The sequence below is a fragment of the Nannobrachium achirus genome, assembly GCF_963921795.1.
Source record: "Nannobrachium achirus genome assembly, chromosome: 7".
Lineage (NCBI taxonomy): Eukaryota > Metazoa > Chordata > Actinopteri > Myctophiformes > Myctophidae > Nannobrachium > Nannobrachium achirus.
This window is the reverse complement of record NC_137816.1, coordinates 66361786-66389261: the sequence shown is the minus strand read 5'-3', so window position 1 is coordinate 66389261 and position 27476 is coordinate 66361786. Positions and strand designations below refer to the sequence as shown.

Below are 27476 nucleotides of genomic sequence, written 5' to 3'. Positions count from 1 at the left end.
CAACTGATTCTGTTAGGAAATTATAGGTCTACTAGCCAGGATAACAAATCTACCATGATACCATGATCTGCTCACTGCAAATACCCACAGTGGCCAGCTTTAAGTAGGATGAGGGTCTAACTAGGGGTTAGATATGATGCTGAATCCATTGCAAGCATTTGTTTTGCACAAAAAAACATTCATTGGCCCCAGAAAACGCCAACAAAAGATGTTTTTTTTGATGACTCATCACTTTTCATCAATAAACCATCATTTTCTGGGGCCATTTTTAGCCCAAGGAATGTTTTTTGTGCAAAACCAATGCTTGCAATGGATTCAGCATCATGACAAACCCCTAGTTAGACCCCTCACATCCTACTTTTTTCTGGGTATTTTCCTCCTGTATAGAAAGTCGATGGGAGCCCAACTTGACAACTTGCAACATCAGAATTAAAGCAGCAATAACAACTGCTGTCTGGTATGACAGAATTCGACAGGTCACAGGTTTTGGTGCAACATATCCGGTGTGCTGCACTGCGCAACGGCACGCGCGCGCACTGGTGCCACGCGAACACTGTGTTTTGGTGAGAGACCGATTCCACGTGGAACCCCCCCCCCCCCCCCCCCTCTCTCTCCATTCTTCAGATCGGCTATATTATATTTACCATGCCACATTGCCACGTCGCGGGATGCAGTGTGTGTGTGTGTGTGTGTGTGTGTGTGTGTGTGTGTGTGTGTGTGTGTGTGTGTGTGTGTGTGTGTGTGTGTGTGTGTGTGTGTGTGTGTGTGTGTGTGTGCGCGTGCAAACTTTACCCCTTTTCAGCAGAACTTGACACTTATTTGCTTTGGCATTGTAAACGTATGTTCTCGTGCCAATAAAGCAGTTTTGAATTGAAATTGAAGTGTGTGTGTGCAGCCTATGGTATTAAATAATAAATATATAGTCAATTCAAATCACACACTGAACATTTTTGAAAAATGCCAAATATAGTGTGCTGCCTTTTTCAGGGACCTGGACAAGTACTGTGAAATATGTAGGCCTGATCATATCATGTATGATAGTCATGTATTCAGGGCTATGTAGGCCTACAGAATACTTACTATTTCTTCTATTTCTCTCTCTCTCTCTCTCTCTCTCTCTCTCTCTCTCTCTCTCTCCCTCTCTCTCCCTCTCTGTATATATATAGAACCTATATATATATATATATATGTATATATATATATATATATATATATATATATATATATATATATGTATATGTATATATATATGTATATATATATATATATATATATATATATATATATATATATATATATATATATATATATATATATATATATATATATACTTGTATAATGCCCAAAGAACTGAAAATAAACTGAACCGAGCAGGTGACCGCGAGGAGGGCGCTGCTGACATCCAAAACAAGCGCCTCCATGCTCATGTCATTCTGACAACAGGAAGACATGGGGACTACAGTAGCTTGAAGAGCTAACAATTAGCCTATCTCACTCATATACTCTATGATCTCACTGTACAAGACTGTACATTATGGTTCACAACTAGAACGGGACATTATATTCTGTGTGTCTCTCTCTGTCTGCTACCAAACATGACGTCCTTAAATTCATATCATGAAATGACCACCAGAGACCTTCTGTCATAAACAAGGTAAATAATGCTAATAATGCTAGCATAAGCAGGTTATTATAACCACGTCCACACGCACGTGTATAAACATGTCTGTGGTTGTCTTGAGTCACTGTTTGATTAGACTTGTTGATAATGAAGTGTAATGTTGTGAATATATAGTTTATAACGCCATTGTATGGCTAAATGATTATGGGTGTTGTTGTTTTGGAGCTCAGCTTGCACTTTGGAACACTGTGTCCTGTCCTTTAAGCCAGTGGCTTGATAATCAGACCTGATCATAAAAGGATTGATTATAAGGATTCTTAAATCTTATCTTATACACATACTATGGAATAACAAATCTGGCATTCAATGCGTGTAGGAAGAATACTGTTTCTATGACCTTTAAACCTTACCACCATCATCACACTATAGCCAGTAGCCACTCATTCCACAATGAGTGAATCTATTAGGTCAGGGGTCTTCAACGTTTTTCAGGCCAAGCACCCCAATAGCTGAGAGAGAGATGAAAACTGATATTATCCTAGATAAAGTACTATGTTCTATCCGTCTGTCTTTCAATGTTATATGAGATACTTCAAGTGTGGTTCCTGTGGAAATAAGCCTTGGCTTTCTGGGATCTCCTTTTAGTTGACTTTGTACCAGTGATTTGTAGTTGTACTGTCATGAAACTGTATTTTTTCTATTGCAAACTTCTAATAAATTCTTCAATCAATCAATCAATGAAGCAGGGACCCCCACACCAATACATATACTATAAAATAGTGTTGCAGATTAAACTTGTTCATAGATGTCATTCAGAGATAGCTTCAGACTTGTTTGACAGCACTGTCAAATCAAATGTGCAAATTGGATTCATGTGAATGCATGTATTTTCAGACCACTTAAAAGAAAACTTGTTCTTGGTCTGCCCTGTACTTGTAACCGATGCAAAAGCGAGTTGCATTGGAGGTAGTCTCAAAAGTAATGTTGGAGAACCCATACCTATCAGTAGGGGTGTAACGATATAGTAACTGTATCGAAATATCGTTTTTAACTTAAACAATCGAAGTATATCGAAATGAAAACAGCTAAAATCGAATCGTATCGTTTTATTTTGTATCGTATCGAATCGGCAGTGCAAAGAATCGATTGTATCGATATTACCTACTTGTGCATTGTATTAAGCATTTTTAAGAAGGAAAAATTAAAAGGACGGGTTTAATTACTTTTCCTTTCCATATACACTGGTCTATTGATAAATGTGTGTAATCTCTGGATTCATGTCAAGGTGCAGGTTTGTCAATGTACGGAATTTTACCGAAATAGGGCTATTTCTTCCTATCTTGGGAGTGTGAGTATCCCTCCGTAAGGGAGGCTTGGTGGTCAGTGGTTTAGGCATGAAACCACTCGACGGTTATGTCCTACAATAAATGATTCACAAACAAAGTGACGTGTCTTAAGTCTTTATGCCTTGCACGCACGCATTCACACACAAAACACACACACGAATAAACCCTGAGTTAAACTGGAGTAAGAAAGAAGTAAAATAAATTGCCAATCTGCGCATAAGTAGCATGAATGGTATCCTTTGTTCATGTTGACTGTAGGTCAGTTGTCAGGTTATTTTACTGTAAGAAATAGAAAGATAAACACACTTAGCAACCGATTAAGAGCATGGAATCTACCGACAGTGAAACTTGTAGTGGGAACGCTGGAGTAACATAATATTACACATTATATTTGCAAATTGTTTCTCTACATACCAGTTCCCATCCACCGTCCTCCAAACCTTTCTTCACACTGAATTACATAAAGTATTGACGCATGCGCATAAGCCCCTGTAGAACGTGTATGCATGACTTCTTTTAGACGCTAGATGGTAGCAACTCCCCATGCATTATCTCAACCCTGGGCGAAAGTTCCACACCTCCCACTTGGGCTGTGTAGTAAACAAACAGGCCACACATACTGTAGCAAATATGCATAATATGAGAATATGAGAAAGTAACAAAAGTAACTAGTTAGCTGTAACTTCAATAAGTCCTAACTATGAAAATATACAGAAAAATACGAACAAATTTGTCCACGCAGGCACTTGAAATGTTTTGCACACAAAAGATTAAGGTGGTTAAATATAGCTGAAATGAAGTAACCTTAACCCTACTTAAGGAGGTCGGCACCACCGCCTAACTCCTAACTGAGTGTTGGATTTGCCCTCTAACCACTCAGCGCCCTCAGGGATACCCACTAACTACAAAGTCAAAGCACACAAAAGTATTTTTTTTTTCTTCTGGGTACCCTTCATGAGGACTTATCAACCTAAGGTTGATCTTCCACCGGAATGAGGACCACCAGCCTCCGAACGTCGCGATGAAGGATGGTTGACTGCCACGACACCTCGTCCTTCTTCACCTGGGACCAGCTGATGGGTGCACACGGACATGTCTGGACCTTGACGTCTCTGACGACACCCCGACCATCTGGCACTGCTTCCACAACGCGACCCAGCCGAAATTTACCCCGCAGGGCGTTCTGGTCCGCTACCCACACCACGTCACCGACAGCCACGTTCCGGGATAGAGCGTGCCACTTCTGCCTAACGAACAGGTGGGGGCCTGCCAGCTGACACCATCTCTTCCAGAACTTATCTACTTCCTGTTGAACTGCTCGGAGCCTACTGAAAGGATACGCAGGGAAGTCAAAACCCTGGGTATCTCCCACGGGGTCCACTCGACCTAACAGAAGAGAGTTGGGATTGATGATGTCTACGGACTCCTCCTGGAGCTGGGTGCGGGCACCAATCGGTCTCTCGTTAGAGAGGTTGGCAGCGAGGAAGAGAAGAGTTTGGAATTCCAATGTCGTCAAGTCTTCCGTTTTCCCCACGCTGCTCAGAGCTCTCTTTATGATGCGGACAGCTGCTTCCGCTGCCCCGTTGCGGTGCGGTGAGTCTGCTGGGCTGAATTTCCATGCCCAGTCGGTACCAGCCACCGCTGCCTTGTGTTGGACTGTATCTTTATCTATGGCCGCGAGGAATGCGTAGAGGTCCTCCAGTGCAGGTCTTGCTCCCACGAAATTGGTCCCCGAGTCAGACCATAGTTTGCGTGGATGGCCCCTCAGAGCAGTGAATCGCTGGAAGGTCTGGAGAAAGCCCTCTGTCGACAGGTCAACAACCAAGTCCGCGTGAATGGCCCGGGAGGCCATACAGCTGAAAATCACACCCCAGACCTTCTTCTTTACGCGATTCCTCACCGAGTCCCTAACGGTATATGGCCCGAACAAATCCAACGCAGTGTATTCGAATGGACGTGCTGGGTTTGTACGCTCCACAGGTAGATCACCCATCACTTGAGAGCTTAATAGGGCTCTCCTCTTCCGGCACTCCACACATTTGTCGATCACACCGCGTACAACTCGCGGTCCCTGCACAATCCAAGCCTTTCTCCTGACCCGCAGGAGTGTTCCAGCAACTCCCTCGTGGTTAATGGAGTGAGCTTCCACGGCAAGGAGGGTGCCAAGACGCTCACCATACGGAACCAGGGGAATGCCGCTGTTCTTGCCAGCGGACTGGATGCGACCGCGGCACATCCACAAGCCTGTAGCTTGATCTTTCCCCACCACCAAACGATTCAGGGTAGTGGTTGGAAAGGACACGCCTGTTTGGGCAGCAAGACACAATTCCAGGAACGCTGCCTCTCGCTCCTTGACCAACAGAATAGTCCCTCGTTGTACACGATGGTTGGGTTTGCTGCGCAACATATAGAGGAATCTGCGGACATAGCCTATAACCCCACAGAGGAACGACAGGGAGTGACTTTTCGTCAAGTCCACTTGATCCACAAGCTCCACGCCCCACAGCTTCTGCACTTCGTCGTCATGTACTGTAGTCGCAGATCCCATGTCCGGTTCTGGTGTAGGCCCAGTACCGTCAACTGCCGACGACCCTCCATCGTTGACTTGTGAAGCAACTTTGTCGTTACCCTGGTGTTGTCGTAATGCTTGGGCTCTGGTGATGACTGCGGTGAACGCCTTTCGTTGTAACGTCCTCACTTCTTCCCTCGACGCAGCAGCTACCTCTGCAGCGGACTTTATGGGCCATTCCTCCAGTGGCTTGATTAGGAACGCTGGACCCTTCTGCCATGCAGAGTTTTCGTCTAGCTGTTCGGGAGAACACCCATCTCTGGTGACAAGGTCAGCTATGTTGTCCTTCTCGGAGACCCACCACCAATCTGTCACTGGCCCCGCTTTCTGGATCTCACCCACCCGGTTAGCAAAGAAAGTCTGGAAACCATAACTGTCTCGTTGTATGGCTCCCAACACTGTCTGGCTGTCAACTAGGTGAAACCACCTCTCAACCTCCAGACGGCCATGCTTTTCCATGAACTTTCTAAGCCGAGAGGCAAAGACAGCACCGCAAATTTCTGCCTTCACGGCGTCGCCTTTTTGGTCTAGTGGAGCCAATTTAGCCTTCGACTCCACTAAACGCACTTAGGGCCCACTTTCAGTCTCCCAGCGAAGGTACAGCACAGCACCATAGGACTCTGAGCTCCCATCGGAGAATGTGACTCCCCAGGGTTTACCCAGCCAGCCGGGTGGTGTAATACACCTGGGGAAGGTGACCAAACTCAAACGTGCATACTCCTGAAACAGGACAATTGCCCTCCGTCGGAGCTCGTCAGGTAGCGGTGTGTCCCAGGTATCCTTGACTAATTGCCCGGCCGCCTGAAACGCCTTCCTGACCAGAATGGTACCCTTCTGCTTCATAGGTGTAGCAAGACCGATGGGGTCATAGAGCCCTGCCACCTGACTGAGTAACATCCGGCGCGTGAGAGGGTCCGGCGTCTTCTCCTCCACCTCTCCTTCGGCGAGGTCCTCTTCGACCCGCATTTTCCTCTTCCTCGAGGAGAAATTGACACCCACCATGATGAAGAGCTTGTCTTTACCGACATGGTAACCCACCCCCAAGGCCTTGTTGTCTTCTTCCCGCAACTGGTTGGGCAACACCAATGTCTCAGGCCTGGCAGGTCCTTTTTCTTCCCTCCCACTGTGGCCAGACCGCACCCAGGGCTTCAGATGGAACGCCCCAGCTGCCAGCATGGTCGTGACCCCCTCCAGAATCTCATCCAGTCTTTTAAGATCGTTGTGAGATGCGAACAGGTCGTCAACATACGCACCGTAAATGATGACATTCTTCTCTTCCACCCGATCGCCGAACTGAGGCAAGCAAGCTGTCTCACGCATGGCCACCTGCGCGATGCAACCTGCCGGCCTGTCACCCATGTTGACCCTCACCACGGCATAATCCCTGATCTCATCTGTTGGCGAGTCCCTCCAGAGGAACCGGTGAAGGTGCACTTCCCGTTCCTCCAACCACACAGAGTTGTACATTTTGGAGATATCTCCAATGGCGGCATGCTCTCCTTCGCGGAACAGAAGCAGCACAGCACGAATGGGGTTCAAGACGTCCGGGCCCTTGAGCAAAATACTGTTCATACTCACGCCCTCGAATTCCTGGCTGCTATCCCATACAATTCGTACTGGTGTGGTGACTGAGTGTGGGTTGGGAGCGACAAGATGGTTGATCCACCATACAGCACCGTTCCATCTATCGATCTCAGCCTGCGACAGTAGAACAGCAGCCCCTCTGTCTAGCATGTCATGCATTTGCCCTTTGTAAGCTTCTTTCCACGCAGGGTCTTTTTCGAGGCGCTTTTCGGATCTCTTAAAGGTGGCCTCGACAGCTCTGCGGTTGTTAGGAAGCGTAGAGGGATCTTCCCTCCATGGATAGCTAGCATCCCAGTGTGGCATCTTGCTGTGTGTGTCCTTCAGTCGGTAGGTTAAGCCACCCTTAATGACCTCGAGCTCTCTCTCGTCAGCCAACGACATCTCCTTCCCTCCAGGCGCACATCTACCACATCGGCAGCCGCCACATTTCGGGTCGCACGCGGCTCCAATGCTATCCCATTCTAGCCACTTGAAGACTTCGGTGTTGCAAGTAGCCAAAGTCTTAGCAATCACACCGCTCTGCCTCGGACCGCGCTGGGGAACTTCGGCAGTGACCGCCTCCACTCTAACGGTTCGGGAGCAAAGGGTTTGAGTCAAGGTTGCTCTCTCGACGGCCTCCGACAGATCAGGGTGCACTCCGCTGACAGTCTTGCCGAGAGGCCCCTCCCACAAAACCAAGTCACCGTGCCTTCTCATCCGCCGAGGAGCGAGTCGGCCCTCCCTAGCACTAATCAGAATTTCGACCTTGTCAGGGCGCTGCAGCTCGCCAGGTTTGACATCACCTGGGAAAAATGCCTCCAGACGCCCAGAGCCCACAGTGAAACCCACCCTGGCAATCTCGTCCAACCCATAACAACACATGTCATGGTTGCTCCATGTCCCTCTTCTCGTCGCCACTTTCAGGCCCAAAGAGTACTTTTTGGTCTCAATTTTCGTTGTCATCCCACCCACCCCATGCACCATAAGCGTGACGGGCTCTCCATCCAGCCCAAGTCTTTCGGCTGCCTGGTGGGTGACATAATTGGTATCAGATGCGAAATCAATCAACGCCCCTACCCAGTCCCCACGCTTAGTTGCTACGTTGAGTAGCATGAAGAGAACTGGGCCGTCATTCGAACTTTCCCCAGCTGCACAAACAGTCGTTGTTGTCTTGTTCGTAAAGGCTTTGCGTATGATGTCCAACTGCATTGGCGTCAGCTTAGCTGCAACCAACGCGGCCTCCTGCTGCTCTGTAGGCCCCGCGCGTTCCCCTCTTGCTCCTCCCTTCACGCTTGCGATGGTGTCACCAGGCGTTGGCACTTTGTTAAGGCAGAGCATGTAGTGATGGTCAGGTGGCGCCTCGCCTTTTTTGCATTCCTCTTTTCTGCATAGGAAGTCCCTTTTGCAGGCTCCGTTATGCGTAGGGTCCAGGCACCTGAAACACGCCCTTGTCTTTTTGGCATGCTCCCACTTTTCAGCTACGCTGGCCTTTCGGAAAGATTTGCACCGATATAGTAGACCAGGGTGCCCTTCTTCCCCGCAGACCACACAGGAACCTTGTGAGGAGCAGCTTTCCTCCCCGCTCACTGAGGCCCTGGTGTACGCGCGCCGTTCCTGTGGTTTGTCACCAGTCGGTCTGCTGGGAGGAGGTGGACGCTTGGTCTCTAATTGTTCATGCCGCTCCAGGATTGTTTTCTGGCTAGTCAGGAACCTTAGCAACAGGTCAAACTGAGTCAACGCCGTGACCCCATTTCCCGGGTCACAACTATAAACAAGCCATCGGTCCAGCAGGTAGTGTGGTAATTTTCTCTCAAGCGTACGGACCACCAAAGGATTGTTAATAGCGCCTGCGCTCCTCAAAGCAGTTAAGTCCAGCACAGCTCGCTCCACTTCCTGAATCAAGTGTAACGTTTCCCTTGGTTGATTTGCGCGGGGTGCTGGTAGCTCCTGCAACTCCATGACAATGTCTTCAGCGATACGTGACACGTCACCATATCGGTCGTCTAACATGCGGAAAACATCCTGCGCGGTGTAACAATAATCCAGTCTGAGCTCGTTGGTCACCGTGTCAGTTAAACTGTCCCGCAGGTAATACAGCAGCAGATCTGGGGACCCTGTTGGGTCAGCCATTTGTTGTAGCCTGAGCCATTCCTCTCTCCAACGGAAATAGCTCCTTCTGTCACCGCTGAACTTGGGAAGAGCCATCGGTGCTATGGCGAACCTAGGCATTGCAGTGGCTACCGCAGCAGCGGCCTGTTGTGCAGCCCCACCATCACCCTGCTGGGGCTGCGCGCTGCCCGGTGAACCCCCGTTGCCTGATGGAGCCGCCACACTGCCTCCTCCTGGAGCTGGAACGCTGTTGTTGACCGGTGCAGTGGGAGCAGTCACAGGAGGAGGAGTCAACGGGGCGAGGTTGAACGCGGGTGCAGGTGGACCAAAGTGTCTATGGCGCCCAGCCAAGGGCGTTCCCCTCATGAGTCCTCTTTCGTGAACTTGGCCCTTCAATGTCCGCAAAACCTTTCTCGCTGCACGGTCAACGTCTTCAAGGGTCTCCTGCATCTCAGCACCATTCTCTTTAGGGACATATTTGGCCCACCTGTCTACCATCCCCCCGAGTTCAGCAATACTGGCATTCACATTATCCCGCACTGTTTCGTACTGTGTCTGGGTAACATCCGCTTGCTCAAGGCTCTGAGCGTCCCCAACCTCAGCATCTAATCTGAGTTTCACCTTAGTGTATCTGGCCAATACTGTACCAGTCCACAATGTGTCTTTGAGCTTCTGCATTACCTCATCATACTTCGTCTTGCTGCCTGCCGCTGCCACATTTACACGATCCACCTCTGCCCCATGGTCAGTGTTCTTGTCTTTATCAGGGATGTCTTCCAAGACGGCCAGATAATCCTCAGTGACACTCCATAATGCCTCATGATATGATGTAAGCTTTGTTTGTTCATCTGCTAGCGCGTCCACACTGAGCGCATCAAACCCTCTCAGAATCCTGCTTGCACACTTGGTGAATTCCCTCTGAATGTTAGTGCGCTTCAACCTTAAGTCATCTGTAGTTGCCATAGTGTCACTTCGTTCCTTAAGTCTAGGACACTTATTAATAGGCAAGAGTAGTTCAAAAGTCAATAAAAGTCAATGCGCACCAAACTTGATTACTCCACTTTGTGATCGAAGCCTTTGCTACAATGTACAACCGTGGAGCTTTCTCTCCACTTTCTGATTGAAGTCTTTGCTACATTTACAACCGTAGGGCTTCTCTCCACTTTATGATTGAAGTCTTTGCTACATTTACAACCGTAGGGCTTTCTCTCCACTTTATGATTGAAGTCTTTGCCACAAATAGTATGAACAATTATAGGGTTTCCACTTGAGCCTTTACCACAAACAAAATGGCGACGACGACGTCACTCTCCAGCTCACCACGCCTTCCTCCTGGTCTCGAAATGGCCGCGATGACGTCACTTAGGGCCCGCCCATTAGCACAACAAGTTTTAGCCTTTAGCAAGTGAGCATAGCAACTTTAGCACAATGACGTCTTCTACTTGCGTTAGCACAACAAGTCTTAGCTTTAGCAAGTGAGCATAGCATGTAGCAACTTTAGCATTGCCCACATAAGTACCGTCAAAAGCATCCCAGTCTGTCATGCACACTACACAGTTGCACTTTTCCACACTTTCAGCATCATTGTAGACAAGGCGGACTCGGTCGGTGGGTAGTTAACAGCATTCGTATAGCTGCCACTACACGTGGATAATGGCGTCCACGAGCTCCTCGCAGGCGTCCTCGTGGTTGTCTCTAATGGCGTCCAGTGCTGTTCCCAAGTGCTCTCCTCTCGGGTGTCCCCATGGTTATCTCCGCTCTTGCGCTGCGTAGATGTATCTCGCCGTTGTTGCTGAGCAGGCTTGCTTCTTTTCCACCGGTCGTCCGCCCGGTCCACCCCCACACGGCGAGGTTGGCACCAGCTCCCGTCCGACCCGTCGTGGTTATAACACCCTTCCCCTAACAAAAGGCGAGGCTAGCATATAGCTATCGCCGCGCAGATTGGCCTGTTTCACCGCACGTCTTTGTGTCTCACTCCCCACGGGACACAAGACTCACATAACGGCTGGTTATGCCAGGTCATGTAAAATAACTGTACGGAATTTTACCGAAATAGGGCTATTTCTTCCTATCTTGGGAGTGTGAGTATCCCTCCGTAAGGGAGGCTTGGTGGTCAGTGGTTTAGGCATGAAACCACTCGACGGTTATGTCCTACAATAAATGATTCACAAACAAAGTGACGTGTCTTAAGTCTTTATGCCTTGCACGCACGCATTCACACACAAAACACACACACGAATAAACCCTGAGTTAAACTGGAGTAAGAAAGAAGTAAAATAAATTGCCAATCTGCGCATAAGTAGCATGAATGCTATCCTTTGTTCATGTTGACTGTAGGTCAGTTGTCAGGTTATTTTACTGTAAGAAATAGAAAGATAAACACACTTAGCAACCGATTAAGAGCATGGAATCTACCGACAGTGAAACTTGTAGTGGGAACGCTGGAGTAACATAATATTACACATTATATTTGCAAATTGTTTCTCTACATACCAGTTCCCATCCACCGTCCTCCAAACCTTTCTTCACACTGAATTACATAAAGTATTGACGCATGCGCATAAGCCCCTGTAGAACGTGTATGCATGACTTCTTTTAGACGCTAGATGGTAGCAACTCCCCATGCATTATCTCAACCCTGGGCGAAAGTTCCACAGTCAATATATATGTCCATGTATTTGGCAGATAATCACTGTGTTTACTTATTTATATCCATAATAATTAGGGCTGGGACTTTAACTGATTAATTGCGATTAATTAATTACAGAAAATTAACGCGATTAAAAAAAATTTACGCATTTTAATCGCACTTAGTTTTTGCACCACAGAACCTTCAGTTTCGGGCATACCGATCATAGCGATGCACCAACCAAGAAGAGACAACAAACGCAAAGGGAAAGGTAGCCGATCAGAGCGCTTTGCTTGGCCCAGTGGATGTGAAATTTAGCTTTAAAAAACTCACTCGTTGATTCACTCGTACAACAAAATGTGTTTTACTTGAAAAAAATGCTTCTCAGGTCAAATATCGATGTGCGATTAAAATGTGATTAATTGCGATTAATTAATCACAGAGCCTGTAATTAATTAGATTAAAATTTTTAATCGCATCCCAGCCCTAATAATAATACATGTGTCCCTTAAAAACCTGCACTATCCACACCTTTCACACAGATGTAATTTATTTGCTAAATAGTTACTATATCGATTTTAACTCTGTGAATCAAATCGTATCGTATCGCCATGAATGAACCAATATCGTCCATGTATCGTATCGTCAACCATGTATCGTGATATGTATCGAATCGCTATTAAAATGTATCGTTACACCCCTACCTATCAGTGATCTCCAAATGTGGGCATTTCTTTTTCTTTTGTTGTGGTGCAGAGTGTCAGTCTGATGAGGGCTGGGTGGGGACCACCACCATCACCATGCAGCAGAAGAGGACCATCCAGATCATAGATCATAGATCATAGGACCACCACCATCACCATGCAGCAGAAGAGGACCATCCAGATCATAGAATAGACCACCACCACCACCATGCAGCAGAAGAGGACCATCCAGATCATAGAATGGGAGGACCTGGACAAGAGGAAGTTCTACTCCTTCGGGGTGTTCATGACTATGAGCATCCGGGCCACCGTCTACCCGGCCACGCTCATACGCACACGCCTGCAGGTCGGTGTCCACGCTCATACGCACATGCCTGCAGGTCGGTGTCCACGCTCATACGCACACGCCTGCAGGTCGGTGTCCACGCTCATACGCACCCGCCTGCAGGTCGGTGTCCACGCTCATACGCACACGCCTGCAGGTCGGTGTGCAGCCACGCTCATACGCACCCGCCTGCAGGTCGGTGTCCACGCTCATACGCACACGCCTGCAGGTCGGTGTCCACGCTCATACGCACACGCCTGCAGGTCGGTGTCCACGCTCATACGCACACGCCTGCAGGTCGGTGTCCACGCTCATACGCACACGCCTGCAGGTCGGTGTCCACGCTCATACGCACACGCCTGCAGGTCGGTGTCCACGCTCATACGCACCCGCCTGCAGGTCGGTGTCCACGCTCATACGCACACGCCTGCAGGTCGGTGTGCAGCCACGCTCATACGCACCCGCCTGCAGGTCGGTGTCCACGCTCATACGCACACGCCTGCAGGTCGGTGTCCACGCTCATACGCACACGCCTGCAGGTCGGTGTCCACGCTCATACGCACACGCCTGCAGGTCGGTGTCCACGCTCATACGCACACGCCTGCAGGTCGGTGTCCACGCTCATACGCACACGCCTGCAGGTCGGTGTCCACGCTCATACGCACACGCCTGCAGGTCGGTGTCCACGCTCATACGCACACGCCTGCAGGTCGGTGTCCACGCTCATACGCACACGCCTGCAGGTCGGTGTCCACGCTCATACGCACACGCCTGCAGGTCGGTGTCCACGCTCATACGCACACGCCTGCAGGTCGGTGTCCACGCTCATACGCACACGCCTGCAGGTCGGTGTCCACGCTCATACGCACACGCCTGCAGGTCGGTGTGCAGTTCGTCCACAAAAAGAACGTTTGTCCACGACTACCTTAATTCACTGACCAAAACTCAATAGAAACAACATGAAAACTAAGCCATGATATGACTAAAACTACGGCACTCGTCAACCAGTGAAGAAGATATCCAGTAGATGTTTGGATGCTCTCAGGTGTTGCGCTCTGAAAATAGCCGATCTACAAGCCGATCTGTGAGCTTGTAGATCGGCTATTTTCAGCATGCAACCAAGTCTAATGTCTGTCATTACGACGCCATCAAGATCAACTGTCAACATTTAGTCGACTAAAAATCTTTCGATGTTTACTCGACTAAAAGTGGACAAGACATTTCAGATGACTACAATATGACTCAAACTAAATTAAATGTTGTTGAAAATGAACCCTGCTGCAGGTGCAGAAGGGCAAGTCGCTCTACAGCGGCACCTTTGACGCCTTCTTCAAGATCCTGCGTGCGGAGGGCGTACGCGGCCTCTACCGCGGCTTCATGGTCAACACCCTGACGCTCGTCTCAGGTACGGAACCTGCACCAATGTCATGTAGTTCAGGGCCTGTTTGTGGAGCGTCAAGGCCAACTGGCGCTGCACGATATGAACACAATTTCATATTGGTATTCATGCCAAATATTTCAATGCAATATACGATATATATATTACCGTACTCATTTCATTTTTAACATTTTAAATGTTGGAACAGTGAAAACTAAGCATTATTCAAAAAACTGCATAATTGCGACCGTCAGGTCGGGTCGCATTTACTACCAAAACCTACACCGGCTGTCCGTCCGTCAGTCAGTCAGTCCGTCCGTCACACGTCACACTTTTGCCCTGCTCATATCTCCGCAACCGTTGCCCCGATCCATGCCAAATTTTGCACCAACACTCCTTGCCTGCCAAACTACAACCTTCAATTCTCACATGCCCCTCTTCTAGCGCCACCATGAGGCCCATTCTTGCAAAACACATTTTTGGACACGGTTCCTACAATTTTTGCCCTAAAATCACGCAAATCGCTACACAGTATGTCTACACTCATCTCTTCAACATGGATCTGTCCCCTTTAGCCCCATCTAGCCCATTTAGCGCCCCCATCAGGCCACTTTTTTCAAACACATTTTTGGACACTGCTCCTACAAATTTTGCCCTAAAATCACGAAAATCGGTACACCCCACATTCTCTGAGCGAACCAAAACTATACATTGTCCACATAACTAGGAACCAATGCCAGTTACAGCCGTCTTTGTGTATACATGTGACCTGACGGTCGCTTATCTCCCGATTAGGGAGTCTTACTGGTAACAAGTCAATGTCACTCTTGATTTTAAGTGCTTTTGGGTTCCCACGCTTGTTATTTGCCATTCTAAATGGTAATGATATATATTATATATATATCACATATTAGGAGGGTAATATGAGTCACCAGAAAAAATAATGGGTGTTTTTAATGAATCTATCATGGTTAAAATGGAGTTTGAAGTTACAATGGGTGTGTATGTGGAGGGTCCCTGGATGGGGAGGGCCTGATAACATTTACATCAAATATCTAAATACTGAATGAAGCACATTAAAAACTGTTCAGGGTGTTCATAAAAGCCTGATTAGACGATACAATGACCAAAAGTTGTTTTGAAAGTGAAATATCCCTAGGCATAGAATTATTGAATGCTTGCCTTTAACCAGTGAAAAATAGCAGATAAACAAGCTCACAGCGTGGCACCGAGTGCCGCGCTGCGAGCTTGTAGATCTGCTATTTTTTTTAAAGTCGTGAAAATGTGTGCAAATCTTTGTATATATGTATTTTCAAAGCAAACGTTTGTAACTAAGATTTTGCTTCTGGGGGGTCCCTGGAACTAAATATTTTGAGATGGGGGTCCGTGGCCAAATACATATAATTTTGGGGGTCCTTCACATGAAAAGATTTGATAACACTGACATAGTAGTCTCTCAAGAACAGACTAACTGAGCTCCAGTTGAAGTGAAAAGGACCTTTTCTTTGACGATGGCCGGCCAGATTGCTGACATAGAAACATAGGTTTTTCAAAAAACCTTCAAAAGACACTTATAGAATCGGGTCAAAATTCTAATTTTCACGTTTTTTTTTTCTTCAAAAATAGCAGATCTACAAGCTCGCAGCGCGGCACTCGGTGCCGCGCTGTGAGCTTGTATATCTGCTATTTTTCAATAGTTAAAGCACAAAATAATGATACACAATAATGTGTACCCGTTCTGAATGGGTTGATAATGGTCAAGTAAAATGTGATGGTCATAGTGCCACCCTCTGCCTCTCAGGCCAGGCCTACATCACCACCTACGAGCTGGTGAGGAAGTACGTGTCCGGCTACACCGAGGACAACACGCTGAAGTCCCTGGTGGCGGGGGGCTCGGCCTCGCTGGTGGCCCAGAGCATCACGGTGCCCATCGACGTGGTGTCACAGCAGCTCATGATGCAGGCAAGCTTATTCAATAGTTGGGGATTTTTCATCATAGTTTAGTTTGTGTTCGTTTTGACTTTTTTGATTCAGGTGCTTTTAATTTGGTTTTTGGAGCTGTGTGGAGCTCCCTATACGTGGCCGTGTGTGTGGGTCTGTCTGTCTGTCTGTCTGTTTGTCTGTTTGTCTGTCTGTCTGTCTCCGGGTATGTAGCCTGCAGTAACCTTTTGTGACCACACAAGGGCGCTGTTGTTCAGGCCAGGCCAGACACACACACACACACACACACACACAAACACACACACACAGCTCCACTTCGAACAGAGGTTCGATTTTTTTTAGAGCGGGTTTGCTAGTTTTTATTTTTTGAACATGACTAGTTTTAGTTTGGTTGTGACCGTCAGGTCGCAGTTACTGCCAAAACCTCGACCAGCTGTCCGTCTGTCAGTCAGTCTGTCAGTCCGTCAGTCAGTCTGTCACACGTCACACTTTTGCCCTGCTCATATCTCCGCAACCGTTGCCCCGATCCATGCCAAATTTTGCATACACACTCCTTGCCTGCCAAACCACAACATCAATTCTCACATGACCCTCTTCTAGCGCCACCATGAGGCCGATTCTTGCAAAACACGTTTATGGACACAGCTCCTACAATTTTTGGCCTAAAATCACGCAAATCGGTACACACTCATGTCATCAACATGGATCTGTCCCATTTAGCGCCACCTTCTGGCTGATTTTTTAAAACACATTTTTGGACACTGCTCCTACAGATTTTGCTCTAAAATCACGCAAATCGGTACACAGTATGTCTACACTCATCTCATCAACATGGATCTGTCCCATATAGCGCCACCATCAGGCCGATTTTTTCAAGCATATTTTTGGACACTGCTCCTACACATTTCCCCTAAAATCACGCTGCGACCTGACGGTCGCTTCTCTCCCGATTAGGGAGTCTTACTGTTTTTTATTAGTTTCAGTTTAGTCTTTATACTTTGGGTTATTTCATTTGTCAAGTGAAGGATTCAACAAGGTAAAAAAGGCCTATTGTGTAATAGAAACTCAACAAAAGCTACCATTTAAAAGAATATACTCAGTTACTAAAACGAAGGCCATTTTTGTCTATAATTTCACTTCATTTAGTTACTGTAGTTTTTGTAAACACACAATAGTTAGTTATTGTTTTTTTAAATCATTAATATCGTTTTTATTTAGTTCAGTTAACAGATTTTTATTCATTTTAGTTTTGGTTATTTGGATATTTTTAGTGAACTCTAATAACCGTGGTTGCAGGGTCACGGGGGCGGGCAGCTCACACGCTTCCGCCTCGCCCCGCCGCCCCAGGCGGGTGCTGGGACGGTGCCAGCCAGGAGGATGTTCGGTCACCAGACCAGGGACATCGTGGCGCAGATATTGGCCGTGGACGGCCTGCGCGGCTTCTACCGCGGCTACGTGGCCTCTCTGCTCACCTACATCCCCAACAGCGCCGTTTGGTGGCCCTTTTATCATTTCTATGCAGGTAAGAACGTAGCTCTAGTCCATAGCGTTAGTGGAGTTCTCCCTAACGCTATGTTCCTCTGCCTCCTAGCTCTGGTCCATAGCGTTAGTGGAGTTCTCCCTAACGCTATGTTCCTCTACCTCCTAGCTCTGGTCCATAGCGTTAGTGGAGTTCTCCCTAACGCTATGTTCCTCTGCCTCCGTATTCCTTGGCAAAACCGGAAAACACCGCCGTCTGGTCCGAAAATCACAAAAACTGTTTCGCCCCTCACCAAACCAAAGGTATCAGTGGACAGTTGAAAGCTTTCTCTACTTAGTGGACGCGGTCTGAGCCCCCCACCACACGCTTAAAATACATTTCTAGGGCGAAATGAAAAAGAATACACCTGACGGAGACACTTTTCCTGGTTGAAGACTGTTTTTACGAAACAGCGCTCCCAACGTCACAGAGCTGGATAACACCCAACGAGACTAATGCTCTGTTAATGCGGTGCATTTCGGTCCTCTGACCTGCGCGGCAGTAGTGAGTTGACACCGTGATGGCGACGACAAATAGTAAAAAAACTAGAAGAAATGGAGTCTCCATCCGGTGGATTATTTTTTATTTCGCCCAAGAAATGTATTTTAATCGTGCGGTGGGGGGCTCAGACTGCGTCCACTAAGTAGAGTAAGCTTTCAACTGTCCACTGATACCTTTGGTTTGGTGAGGGGAGAAACAGTTTTTGTTATTTTCGGACCAGACGGCGGTGTTTTCCGGTTTCGCCAAGGAATACGGAGGCAGAGGAACATATCGTTAGGGAGAACTCCACTAACGCTATGGACCAGAGCCAGTAAGAACCCAGGGTAAAACTGTTGGGTCCTTGTGTTCGGGGGTTGACTGCAGCGTGGTGGTCTCGAGAACATAAAAAAGGAAAACTGGCAGAAAAATGCTTGTGCTTTTAGCGGGGCTAATATGTTTTAGTTTTTATTTGATCGTGCTCATGAAGTGCTCTGTGCTCAAAGTGAAAGGTGCAAAAAAGCAACAAACGTTTCGGTCCATAGGACCTTTGTCAACACTGGACTCATCGTCAATAGTCGATCATTAGTTTGGCCATAATAGTCACGTCCCAGACTGTGTTTGACGATTGATCGATTGAATGAAATGTGGGGGGAGGAATTAATTGTCATAAAGACTGAATGGAGAGAGAAAAAGGTGGTTAAAATAATAAGCTACTCTCTCTAAGAATGACGATAATAATGGAAAGCTGACACTAGTGTTTTGTTCTTGTTGCTGTGGTCCACAGAGCAGCTGTCCAGACTGGCTCCCAGTGACTGTCCTCATCTGGTCCTACAGGCCATAGCTGGACCACTGGCTGCAGCCACCGCCTCCACCGTGACCAACCCTATGGACGTGGTCAGAGCTAGAGTCCAGGTACTCCCACACCTATTAGACATGCAGGATTTACAACCCTATGGACGTGGTCAGAGCCAGAGTCCAGGTACTCCCACACCTATTAGACATGCAGGATTTACAACCCTATGGACGTGGTCAGAGCTAGAGTCCAGGTACTCCCACTCCTATTAGACATAGACATGACCAACCCTATGGACGTGGTCAGAGCCAGAGTCCAGGTACTCCCACTCCTATTAGACATGCATGATTTACAATTTAAGCTTTTAGCAGACGCTCTTCTTGATCCAGAGTGACTTAAATAAGCAAGCTACATCAACATCAATACTGTACATCAAATGGAAAGAAATAGTAGGCAATCTAAGAAAACTATTTGACCGAGCACCTATTCAGTAAAAACGTGTTAATTATAAAAAAAAATGTCTGAATAGGTGAGTCTTCAGACCACGGCGGAAGCTAGGAAGTGAGTCTGCAATTCTAAGTGCAACTGGGAGTTTATTCCACAGTTTGGAGGCCAAGAGTCTAGGGCAGGGTTCCCCAATAGGTGGCCCACGGGCCATTTGTGGCCCGCGGGGGGCTACTGTCTGGCCCCCACCAACCCCAGTAATAATGGTAGTATAAGAGCAGCAACAACACTAGTATATCGTCGTTGTCGGGTGGAAACCTTGTATTGTCCAAAACCGTTCGTTTTGTATTTATCATCTAAAAAATGTACTAAACTAGTGAAAACAGCCGATCTACAAGCACACAATTGTAGATCGGCTGTTTTCACTAGTTTTGTGCGACGATCTTACGGGTCCATTTGGTTTCATTTGTATACTGTCAGAGTTAAGTGGAGACCTTGACATTTTAAAGTTTGAGAACTACTGATTAAGACCAAAATGCAAGTTTAAATTGAATTCTGCAATGAATCTCTGTATTAACGATTAAACAGGATTTCTTTACAAGGTTCCCTCAATTGTATCACGATATATACGATATCTCTGAAAAGCATATCGTGGAGACATTGTATCGTCTCAATGATATTTATCACCATATCGCCCACCCCTTTTTGGATGATTACAACAATAATGGCACTAAAAGAGTCAAGTGACCACTGAGCGATCACTTGCTGTGCTTCTTTTTGTCCCGCTGGCCAGGTGGAAGGCCGGACGTCGGTCACGGAGACCTTCAAGCAGCTGATAGCGGAGGAGGGCGCGTGGGGGATGACCAAGGGCCTGTCGGCTCGCATCATCTCCTCCACGCCCACAGCCATCGTCATGGTGGTGGGCTACGAGACCCTGAAGAAGCTCAGCCTGCGTCCCGAGCTGGTGGACTCCAGACACTGGTAGAAGATCAGCTCTGGTCCATAGTGTTAGTGGAGTCCTCCCTAACGCTATGTCCCTCTGCTCCAGACACTGGTAGAAGATTAGCTCTGGTCCATAGCGTTAGTGGAGTCCTCCCTAACGCTATGTTCCTCTGCTCCAGACACTGGTAGAAGATCAGCTCTGGTTCATAGCGTTAGTGGAGTCCTCCCTAACGCTATGTTCCTCTGCTCCAGACACTGGTAGAAGATTAGCTCTGGTCCATAGTGTTAGTGGAGTTCTCCCTAACGTTATGTTCCTCTGCTCCAGACACTGGTAGAAGATACACTCTGGTCCATAGCGTTGGTGGAGTTCTCCCTAACGCTATGTTCCTCTACCTCCTAGCTCTGGTCCATAGCGTTAGTGGAGTTCTCCCTAACGCCGTCTGGTCCGAAAATAACAAAAACTGTTTCGCGCCTCACCAAACCAAAGGTATCAGTGGACAGTTGAAAGCTACTCTACTTAGTGGACGCAGTCTGGACCCCCCACCACACGATTAAAATACATTTCTAGGGCGAAATGAAAAAGAATACACCTGACGGAGACACTTTTCCTGGTTGAAGACTGTTTTTACGAAACAGCACAGTTGCAGAGCTGAATAACACCCAACGAGACTAAATGCTCTGTTAATGCGGTGCATTTCGGTCCTCTGCGCGGCAGTAGTGAGTTGACACCGTGATGGCGACGACAAATAGTAAAAAACTAGAAGAAATGGAGTCTCCATCCGGTAGAATATTTTTCCCCCTAGAAATGTATTTTAATCGTGTGGTGGGGGGCTCAGACCGCGTCCACTAAGTAGAGTAAGCTTTCAACTGTCCACTGATACCTTTGGTTTGGTGAGGGGCGAAACAGTTTTTGTTATTTTCGGACCAGAAGACTGGTTTTTCCAGATTTGCCAAGGATTCGGGAGGTAGAGGAACATAGCGTTAGGGAGAACTCCACTAACGCTATGGACCAGAGCTAGGAGGTAGAGGAACATAGCGTTAGGGAGAACTCCACTAACGCTATGGACCAGAGATAGTAGAAGATGTGCTCTGGATAGAAAGAACTAGCGGATACACGGTATAGAGGGTACGCATCATATGCCACTCATCTAGACTGAGTGGCAAAACATAAAGCAGCATGAAACATTGGAGTTTGGAAGCGCTCGTTGGGACTCAGTTTTTTGCCACTCAGTAGGCGTTCCTGGGTAACTTCCGGGTACGATGATGTCACACCCATACCCTCTATCCACCTGTTTCCGCAAGACTTTACCGTAGCATTATCTGCGGGACACTTCCGGTTAACAGCAGACATACAAGCTCTCGTCGCGTCGCAGATGCAACTGTTGTGAGCTTGTAGATCACACTCGGCCGCGGGCCCCGGAAATGCCGCTCGCCTTCTGCGCAACGCACGATGGGATGTTGGAAACTTGTGGATACGTGACATCACCCTGTGCTGTTAGAGCCCTCAGCTCTTAGGTTTTTTTATTTTATTTAACAGCACAGATTCACCGGGCCGCCGTGGCTGAGTCGGTAGAGATGGCCGTCTGGGAATCAAGACGGTCGCCGGTTCGCCTCCCTTGCCCCTGGTCGGACTATGCATCGACATGTCAACACTGTATCAACACTGTATTATAGAACCCAACCCACTGCTCCTAAATGGGTAAATGAATGCAGAGGTCAAATTCCACATGTGCGTAATGTAATGTACACGTAAACAGGGGACTACAGGATAATTATTATATCTGACATGACAGGTGTTACTGTTTTGTAATAACATTACCCAGAGGACCAAAATGGATGCACTGCTTAGCCGCTGTCTCCAAAATGGCTTCCATAGCCCCCCCCCCCCCTCCCCCAAACGCGTGTATCAAAACAGCGACGGAGTTCGGCCAGTGGCGACGCCCCTGGCCTATACTCTATAGAGACGCCCCTCTTAAAACTGTCTTGTTTTGTTCACTACTAGAAAATGCAGACATAACTTAGAAAATGCAGACGTAACTGTTTATTTACAACAGCCAAAAATGTAATACATTTGTAAAACGGGCTGTAGGAAACAATTAAGGAAACCATAAAATGTGAAACCATAAAATGTGAATTAACGTTCATACTCAGCATTTCCTTAAAGCTTATTCGAATTCGCCTTTACTTTAACATTAAAACCGAACTACTGTCATACTCAGGATAACTTATAACGTGTCGGGTTATTGCTCAAGTAACAACGTCCCCACCCGGGTGCCTGACAAGGCAACGGGCTTAGGGGGCCAATCAGAGGCAAGCGGAACGAGAGGGGCGTCTCCACTGGCCGAACTGTGCCGCTGTTTTGATACACGCCCCCCAAACCCAATAATTCCACTTTGTTTGCCTTTTGAAATTGCTAACAGGAACAGTAGCATGTTAGAATTACGACTAACCTCCTATATGGTGTATGTTTGCTTTAAAACCAACTTTGTACAAGCATTCTAATGGGATCCGATCACCTCTCCAAGTCTCCATTTTGTGTTTCTGGAAGTACCAGTCAACTAGTGATGTGTTGTTCATGAGTGATTCGTTCATAAGAATCGAATCATTAGCATGACTCGTGAACGATTCTTTCAAATCCCTGAAATGGGTCGTTCACACTTTCGTTCACATCCCCGCCCCCTCCCCCTAATAGCCCCGGCCGGCAGAAAGGACGCGACGGCGGGCTGTACTCGCAACGTAATAAAAATGCTCCCGCGATTGTGTTTTTCACGGGACGATCGCACTATGAACGAATTATTTGAACGAATCTTTTGAACGGATCATTACCGTGAACGAAATGATCCGTTCACTGAAATGAACGGGATTGCCCATCACTACAGTCAACGTGAAGTGTGTTGTGATGTATTGTCTCCCACCCCCCCCCCCCCCCCCCCCACACTAGCGTCCCTCCCTATTCTGAGGCGAAAATGGACGATCTACAAGTGAAGATATTTAGTGTTTAGAAAAAAAAAACTTTTAAACAAACAAAAAACAACAGAGTAAACGCTGGACAAAGCCGGGTGCACCAGGGTGGAATTGAATATTTATATTATATTTCAGGGAATTAAGGTTAAATAAATGATTTGATAGAATATAAAACTATGTGGTGGTACTGTACCTCTGTGGCCTGCTGGCTATGTGCGTTCTGATTGGTTCAGCAGTTTGTGAGATTAGCTAGTCTGGACACGCACACACACAGACTCTCTTCTAGAGCAGGGGTCTTCAACGTTTTCAAGCCAAGGACCCCTGAAGCCCCTATCAGAGTCTACCACCGCAAATTTATAATCCACCTAAAGTGAGAAAACAAGTGGAGGCCATCATGGTCAGTCACGGTGAAGTCCTATCACTGTGACTGACTGGTCTAGATCGACCAATCAGTGAACGGGGTGATGAGCCGATCTGTCAGAGAGATGTGTCGGGGTTTGCGGTGGATAGCTCTTCACCGCAAGTAATGACGTAATGTTGTCGTTTTATGACTTAAAAAGACTACACCGCGGTGGATAGCTCATCACCGCGGTGCCTACTATGATAGGGGCTTTAGTTGAGAGAGAGATGAAGCAGGGATCCCCAGATTCCATAGAGTTTCATCGTTTGACAGCACGATCATCAGTGTATTTTGGATTGATGTCAATTTGTGTTTTCAGATATTTAACCACTTGAACCGTCAGTACTTAATAAACTTGACCTTTCACTCTGTACTTAGTCTGCTCTTTTTCCCCTCTACACCAAAGCACCTCTTTGCCGAAAATAGCCGATCTACAAGCTCACAACGCCTTGCAGTGTGAGGCGCTGTGAGCTTGTAGATCTGCTATTTTTGGCCAAAGTTATCAGAATATGGACACTAGGGTTCAAGTGGTTAATATAAAAAAGCAGAAAAAAAACTTTCTATCACTCAAATATTTGGAGCCCCTGTAGTAACTCTGAGGACCCCCTAGGGGTCCCGGACCCCCTGTTGAAGACCCCTGTTCTAGACGTCTCGCCTCTTGCAGAATCATTTTTTAAAAACGATTAATGCATGATGCATTATACATTAGATTGGATTACAATTGTGTGGACATTTAGGAGATCCATGAATGCGTTAAAAGCTTTGACAAGACATTAAAAACGGGTATTAATGTAGCTGATAAAAGATGTCAAAAGATGTACCGTAGGTGTACTTGATACTGTGTGGGTGTGGTTTCTTTGTGCTGCATCCACCAGCAAATCAGCTCGTCCGAAACCGTTACTCTTCAGGGTTCAAAGATTATATAGAAACTAGCCCTTACCCGTTCAAAGATATGAGCTCCGAAATGATGTGCAGTGTGTGGGTTATGGGGTGTGCAGACTGTGCACTGTGCACACAGTATATGAGGGATGGAAAGTAACTTTCTGGTGCTTACATGATAATATGTAGGAGCATCAATGTAAGAAATACCCGGTTCGTTTAAAGGCTACAGAGATACTGTGTACCGATCTACATGACAACATCTGAAAGAGGGCCAGCCCACCCGCCTGCACACACACCCGTCTGCCTGCACACACACACACACACACACACACACACACACACACACACACACACACACACACACACACACACACACACACACACACACACACACACACACACACACACACACAGAGCTGGTTAAACATTTTGCCTCATGCTAGATGCAGAATAGATGTGCCTCAAGCTAGATGCAGAATAGATAGTAGATACACCATAAAAATGCTAATATACAGCATACGATTTGTGAAAGTGACAAACGGGCTTCACAGTTATGTCAGGTGTGTTCATATGCTTATGGTGATGCGATTTCAGATCAATTGCTCCAGCCACTGAGGAGAAACGCTGTGACAGACAGACACTCACTCAGACACTCACTCAGACAGACAGACAGACAGACAGACAGACATTCGCAAAATTATAGTATAGATGGCAACAGCAGCAGATCTACAAGCTTCAGGCCACTTGTCAAGCTTGTATTCAGAACGGGTACACATTATTGTGTATCATTATTTTATGCTTTAACTATTGAAATATAGCAGATATACAAGCTCACAGCGCGGCACTTGTAGATCTGCTATTTTTGAAAAATCGTGAAAATTAGAATTTTGACCCGATTCTATTAGTGTCTTTTGAATCCTTCTAAGATTTTTTGGAAAACCTACGTTTCTATGTCAGCAATCTGGCCAGCCATCGTCAAAGAAAAGGTCCTTTTCACTTAACTGGAGCTCAGTTAGTCTGTTCTTGAGAGACTACTATGTCAGTGGTTTTCAAACTTTTTCATGTGAAGGACCCCCAAAATAAACCCCCATGGACGTTGGAGAACAGCGTTCAGCAGATGCAGTCAGCTACTGAATATTTTGTACTGTGACAACAGTAAATTCTTTTTCATGTGATTGTATCATTTCTGGAAAAAGAAAATGTGTCTAGATATGTTTTCATGTGAGGGTTATTTATTTGTGGTGCTTGTGGTTCATTCTGATCAAAGCCGAGGAGATTTTAACTCACCATTCACACCATTGATCATGTTTTTTTTTTATAATGTACTATTTTAAAGTATATTGATAATATATTGAGTCACAAACCTTGATACGTTTTTAAGCAACCTGTATTTTTATTTTATCCTTTTTTTTTAGTTGAGTGCAGCAGTGCGCTCTGGTGGACTAATCATTCAATGCTGCATTATTATGTTGCAGATGAATACATCCAGGAGAACACAGCACATGATAACTAATCATAATGAAACCTCATAAAGTGTGATCTCAGTAGTCTTTTGCACGTAGAAACTAGGGGTGTAACGATATAGTAACTGTATCGAAATATCGTTTTTAACTTTAAAAATCTCTGGGTTCATGTCAAGGTGCAGGTTTGTCAATATACAATGATCATGTATTTGGCAGATAATCACTGTGTTTACTTATTTATATCCATAATAATACACGTTTCCCTTAAAAACCTGCACTATCCACACCTTTCACACAGATTTAATTTCTTTGCTAAATAGTTACTATATTGATTTTAAATTACTGAATCGAATCGTATCGTATCGCCATGAATGAACCAATATCGTCCATGTATCGTATCGTCAACCATGTATCGTGATATGTATGGAATCGCTATTAAAATGTATCGTTACACCCCTAGTAGAAACACATTCTGCAGTAACAAATACAATGTTGTTGTCACATATCGTCTCTGTCGAGGTGGAAACCTCATGTACAAAACTGTTCCTTTTTCAGGATTCAAATTCAAAAACGGAAACCTTGTATCTCCATGTTTCAAAATAGTATGTTCTTTCCTAAATTATCATACGAGAGTGTTGTGCGGTGCGAGGCGGCGTGTGCTTGTAGATCGGCTATTTTCACTATTTTAACTTGTTTATTAAAATGATAATAAAAAAGAACGGTTTTGGACATACAAGGTTTCCACCCGACAGTAACTATATGCGTCATAGAGATCCTCTCATGTGAATTCAGCACATACCGTAACATCATATCGTCGTTGTCGGGTGGAAACCTTGTATGTCCAAAACCTTGTAGATCAGCTGTTTTCACAACTTTTGTGCAACGGCCTTGTATGATGAAGCAGGGCTTTACTTTACGAAAACAATTACAAATTTCAAACTTGGAGATACGAGGTTCTGCCCGACAGTGACGATAAGCTAGTTGTCATGATGTGACATTAACAGGTAGCCTATGGATGGATGCTGAGGTTTGACAAAAGGCAGCTTTTCTTGGTCTTAAACTTCTATTTAAGTGTATAGCTCATGAAGGAAAGTCTCTCTGTGGTCATAATAATAAAATTGTTCTCAGGCCAAAGAATGTTCAAGGCCATGACAATAACGCTTGAACTATTTTTGATATCCATGTGTGGATGATCTTGGCGATTCACTATCTCTGTGTACAGTAAGTCTTATCTGTGTTTTTGTTGTTTTCTTTTTTGTCATACACTGTGCCATCACATGTTACGTGAAATCATCTCCCATTTGAAGGCTTGTTTTGTAGACCTTCGATCTTTGACGAATTGACAGTTATTTGAAAACTTGAAAGAACGATACAGTAAAGGCACATATTATACACAACATGCTG

General features: G+C 46.3%; 1 protein-coding gene across 2 annotated transcripts; it reads left to right on the top strand.

The window, feature by feature from the left end:
- The first annotated feature begins 1533 nt into the window (after positions 1-1533).
- LOC308288314 (solute carrier family 25 member 44-like) lies at positions 1534-27476 on the top strand. Of its 2 annotated transcripts, XR_013962189.1 has the most exons (8): positions 1534-1654; positions 12594-12887; positions 14151-14271; positions 16046-16206; positions 17482-17707; positions 18969-19096; positions 20215-21328; positions 21386-27476. XR_013962189.1 is itself a non-coding variant. In XM_080729721.1 (7 exons), exons 2-7 carry the CDS (start codon positions 12750-12752, stop codon positions 20404-20406), a joined length of 966 nt encoding a protein of 321 aa, XP_080585847.1. In that variant the 5' UTR covers positions 1534-1654; positions 12594-12749; the 3' UTR covers positions 20407-27476. The 2 variants fall into 2 exon arrangements, 1 of the variants encoding a protein (XP_080585847.1); XM_080729721.1 differs by having other exon boundaries at positions 20215-27476.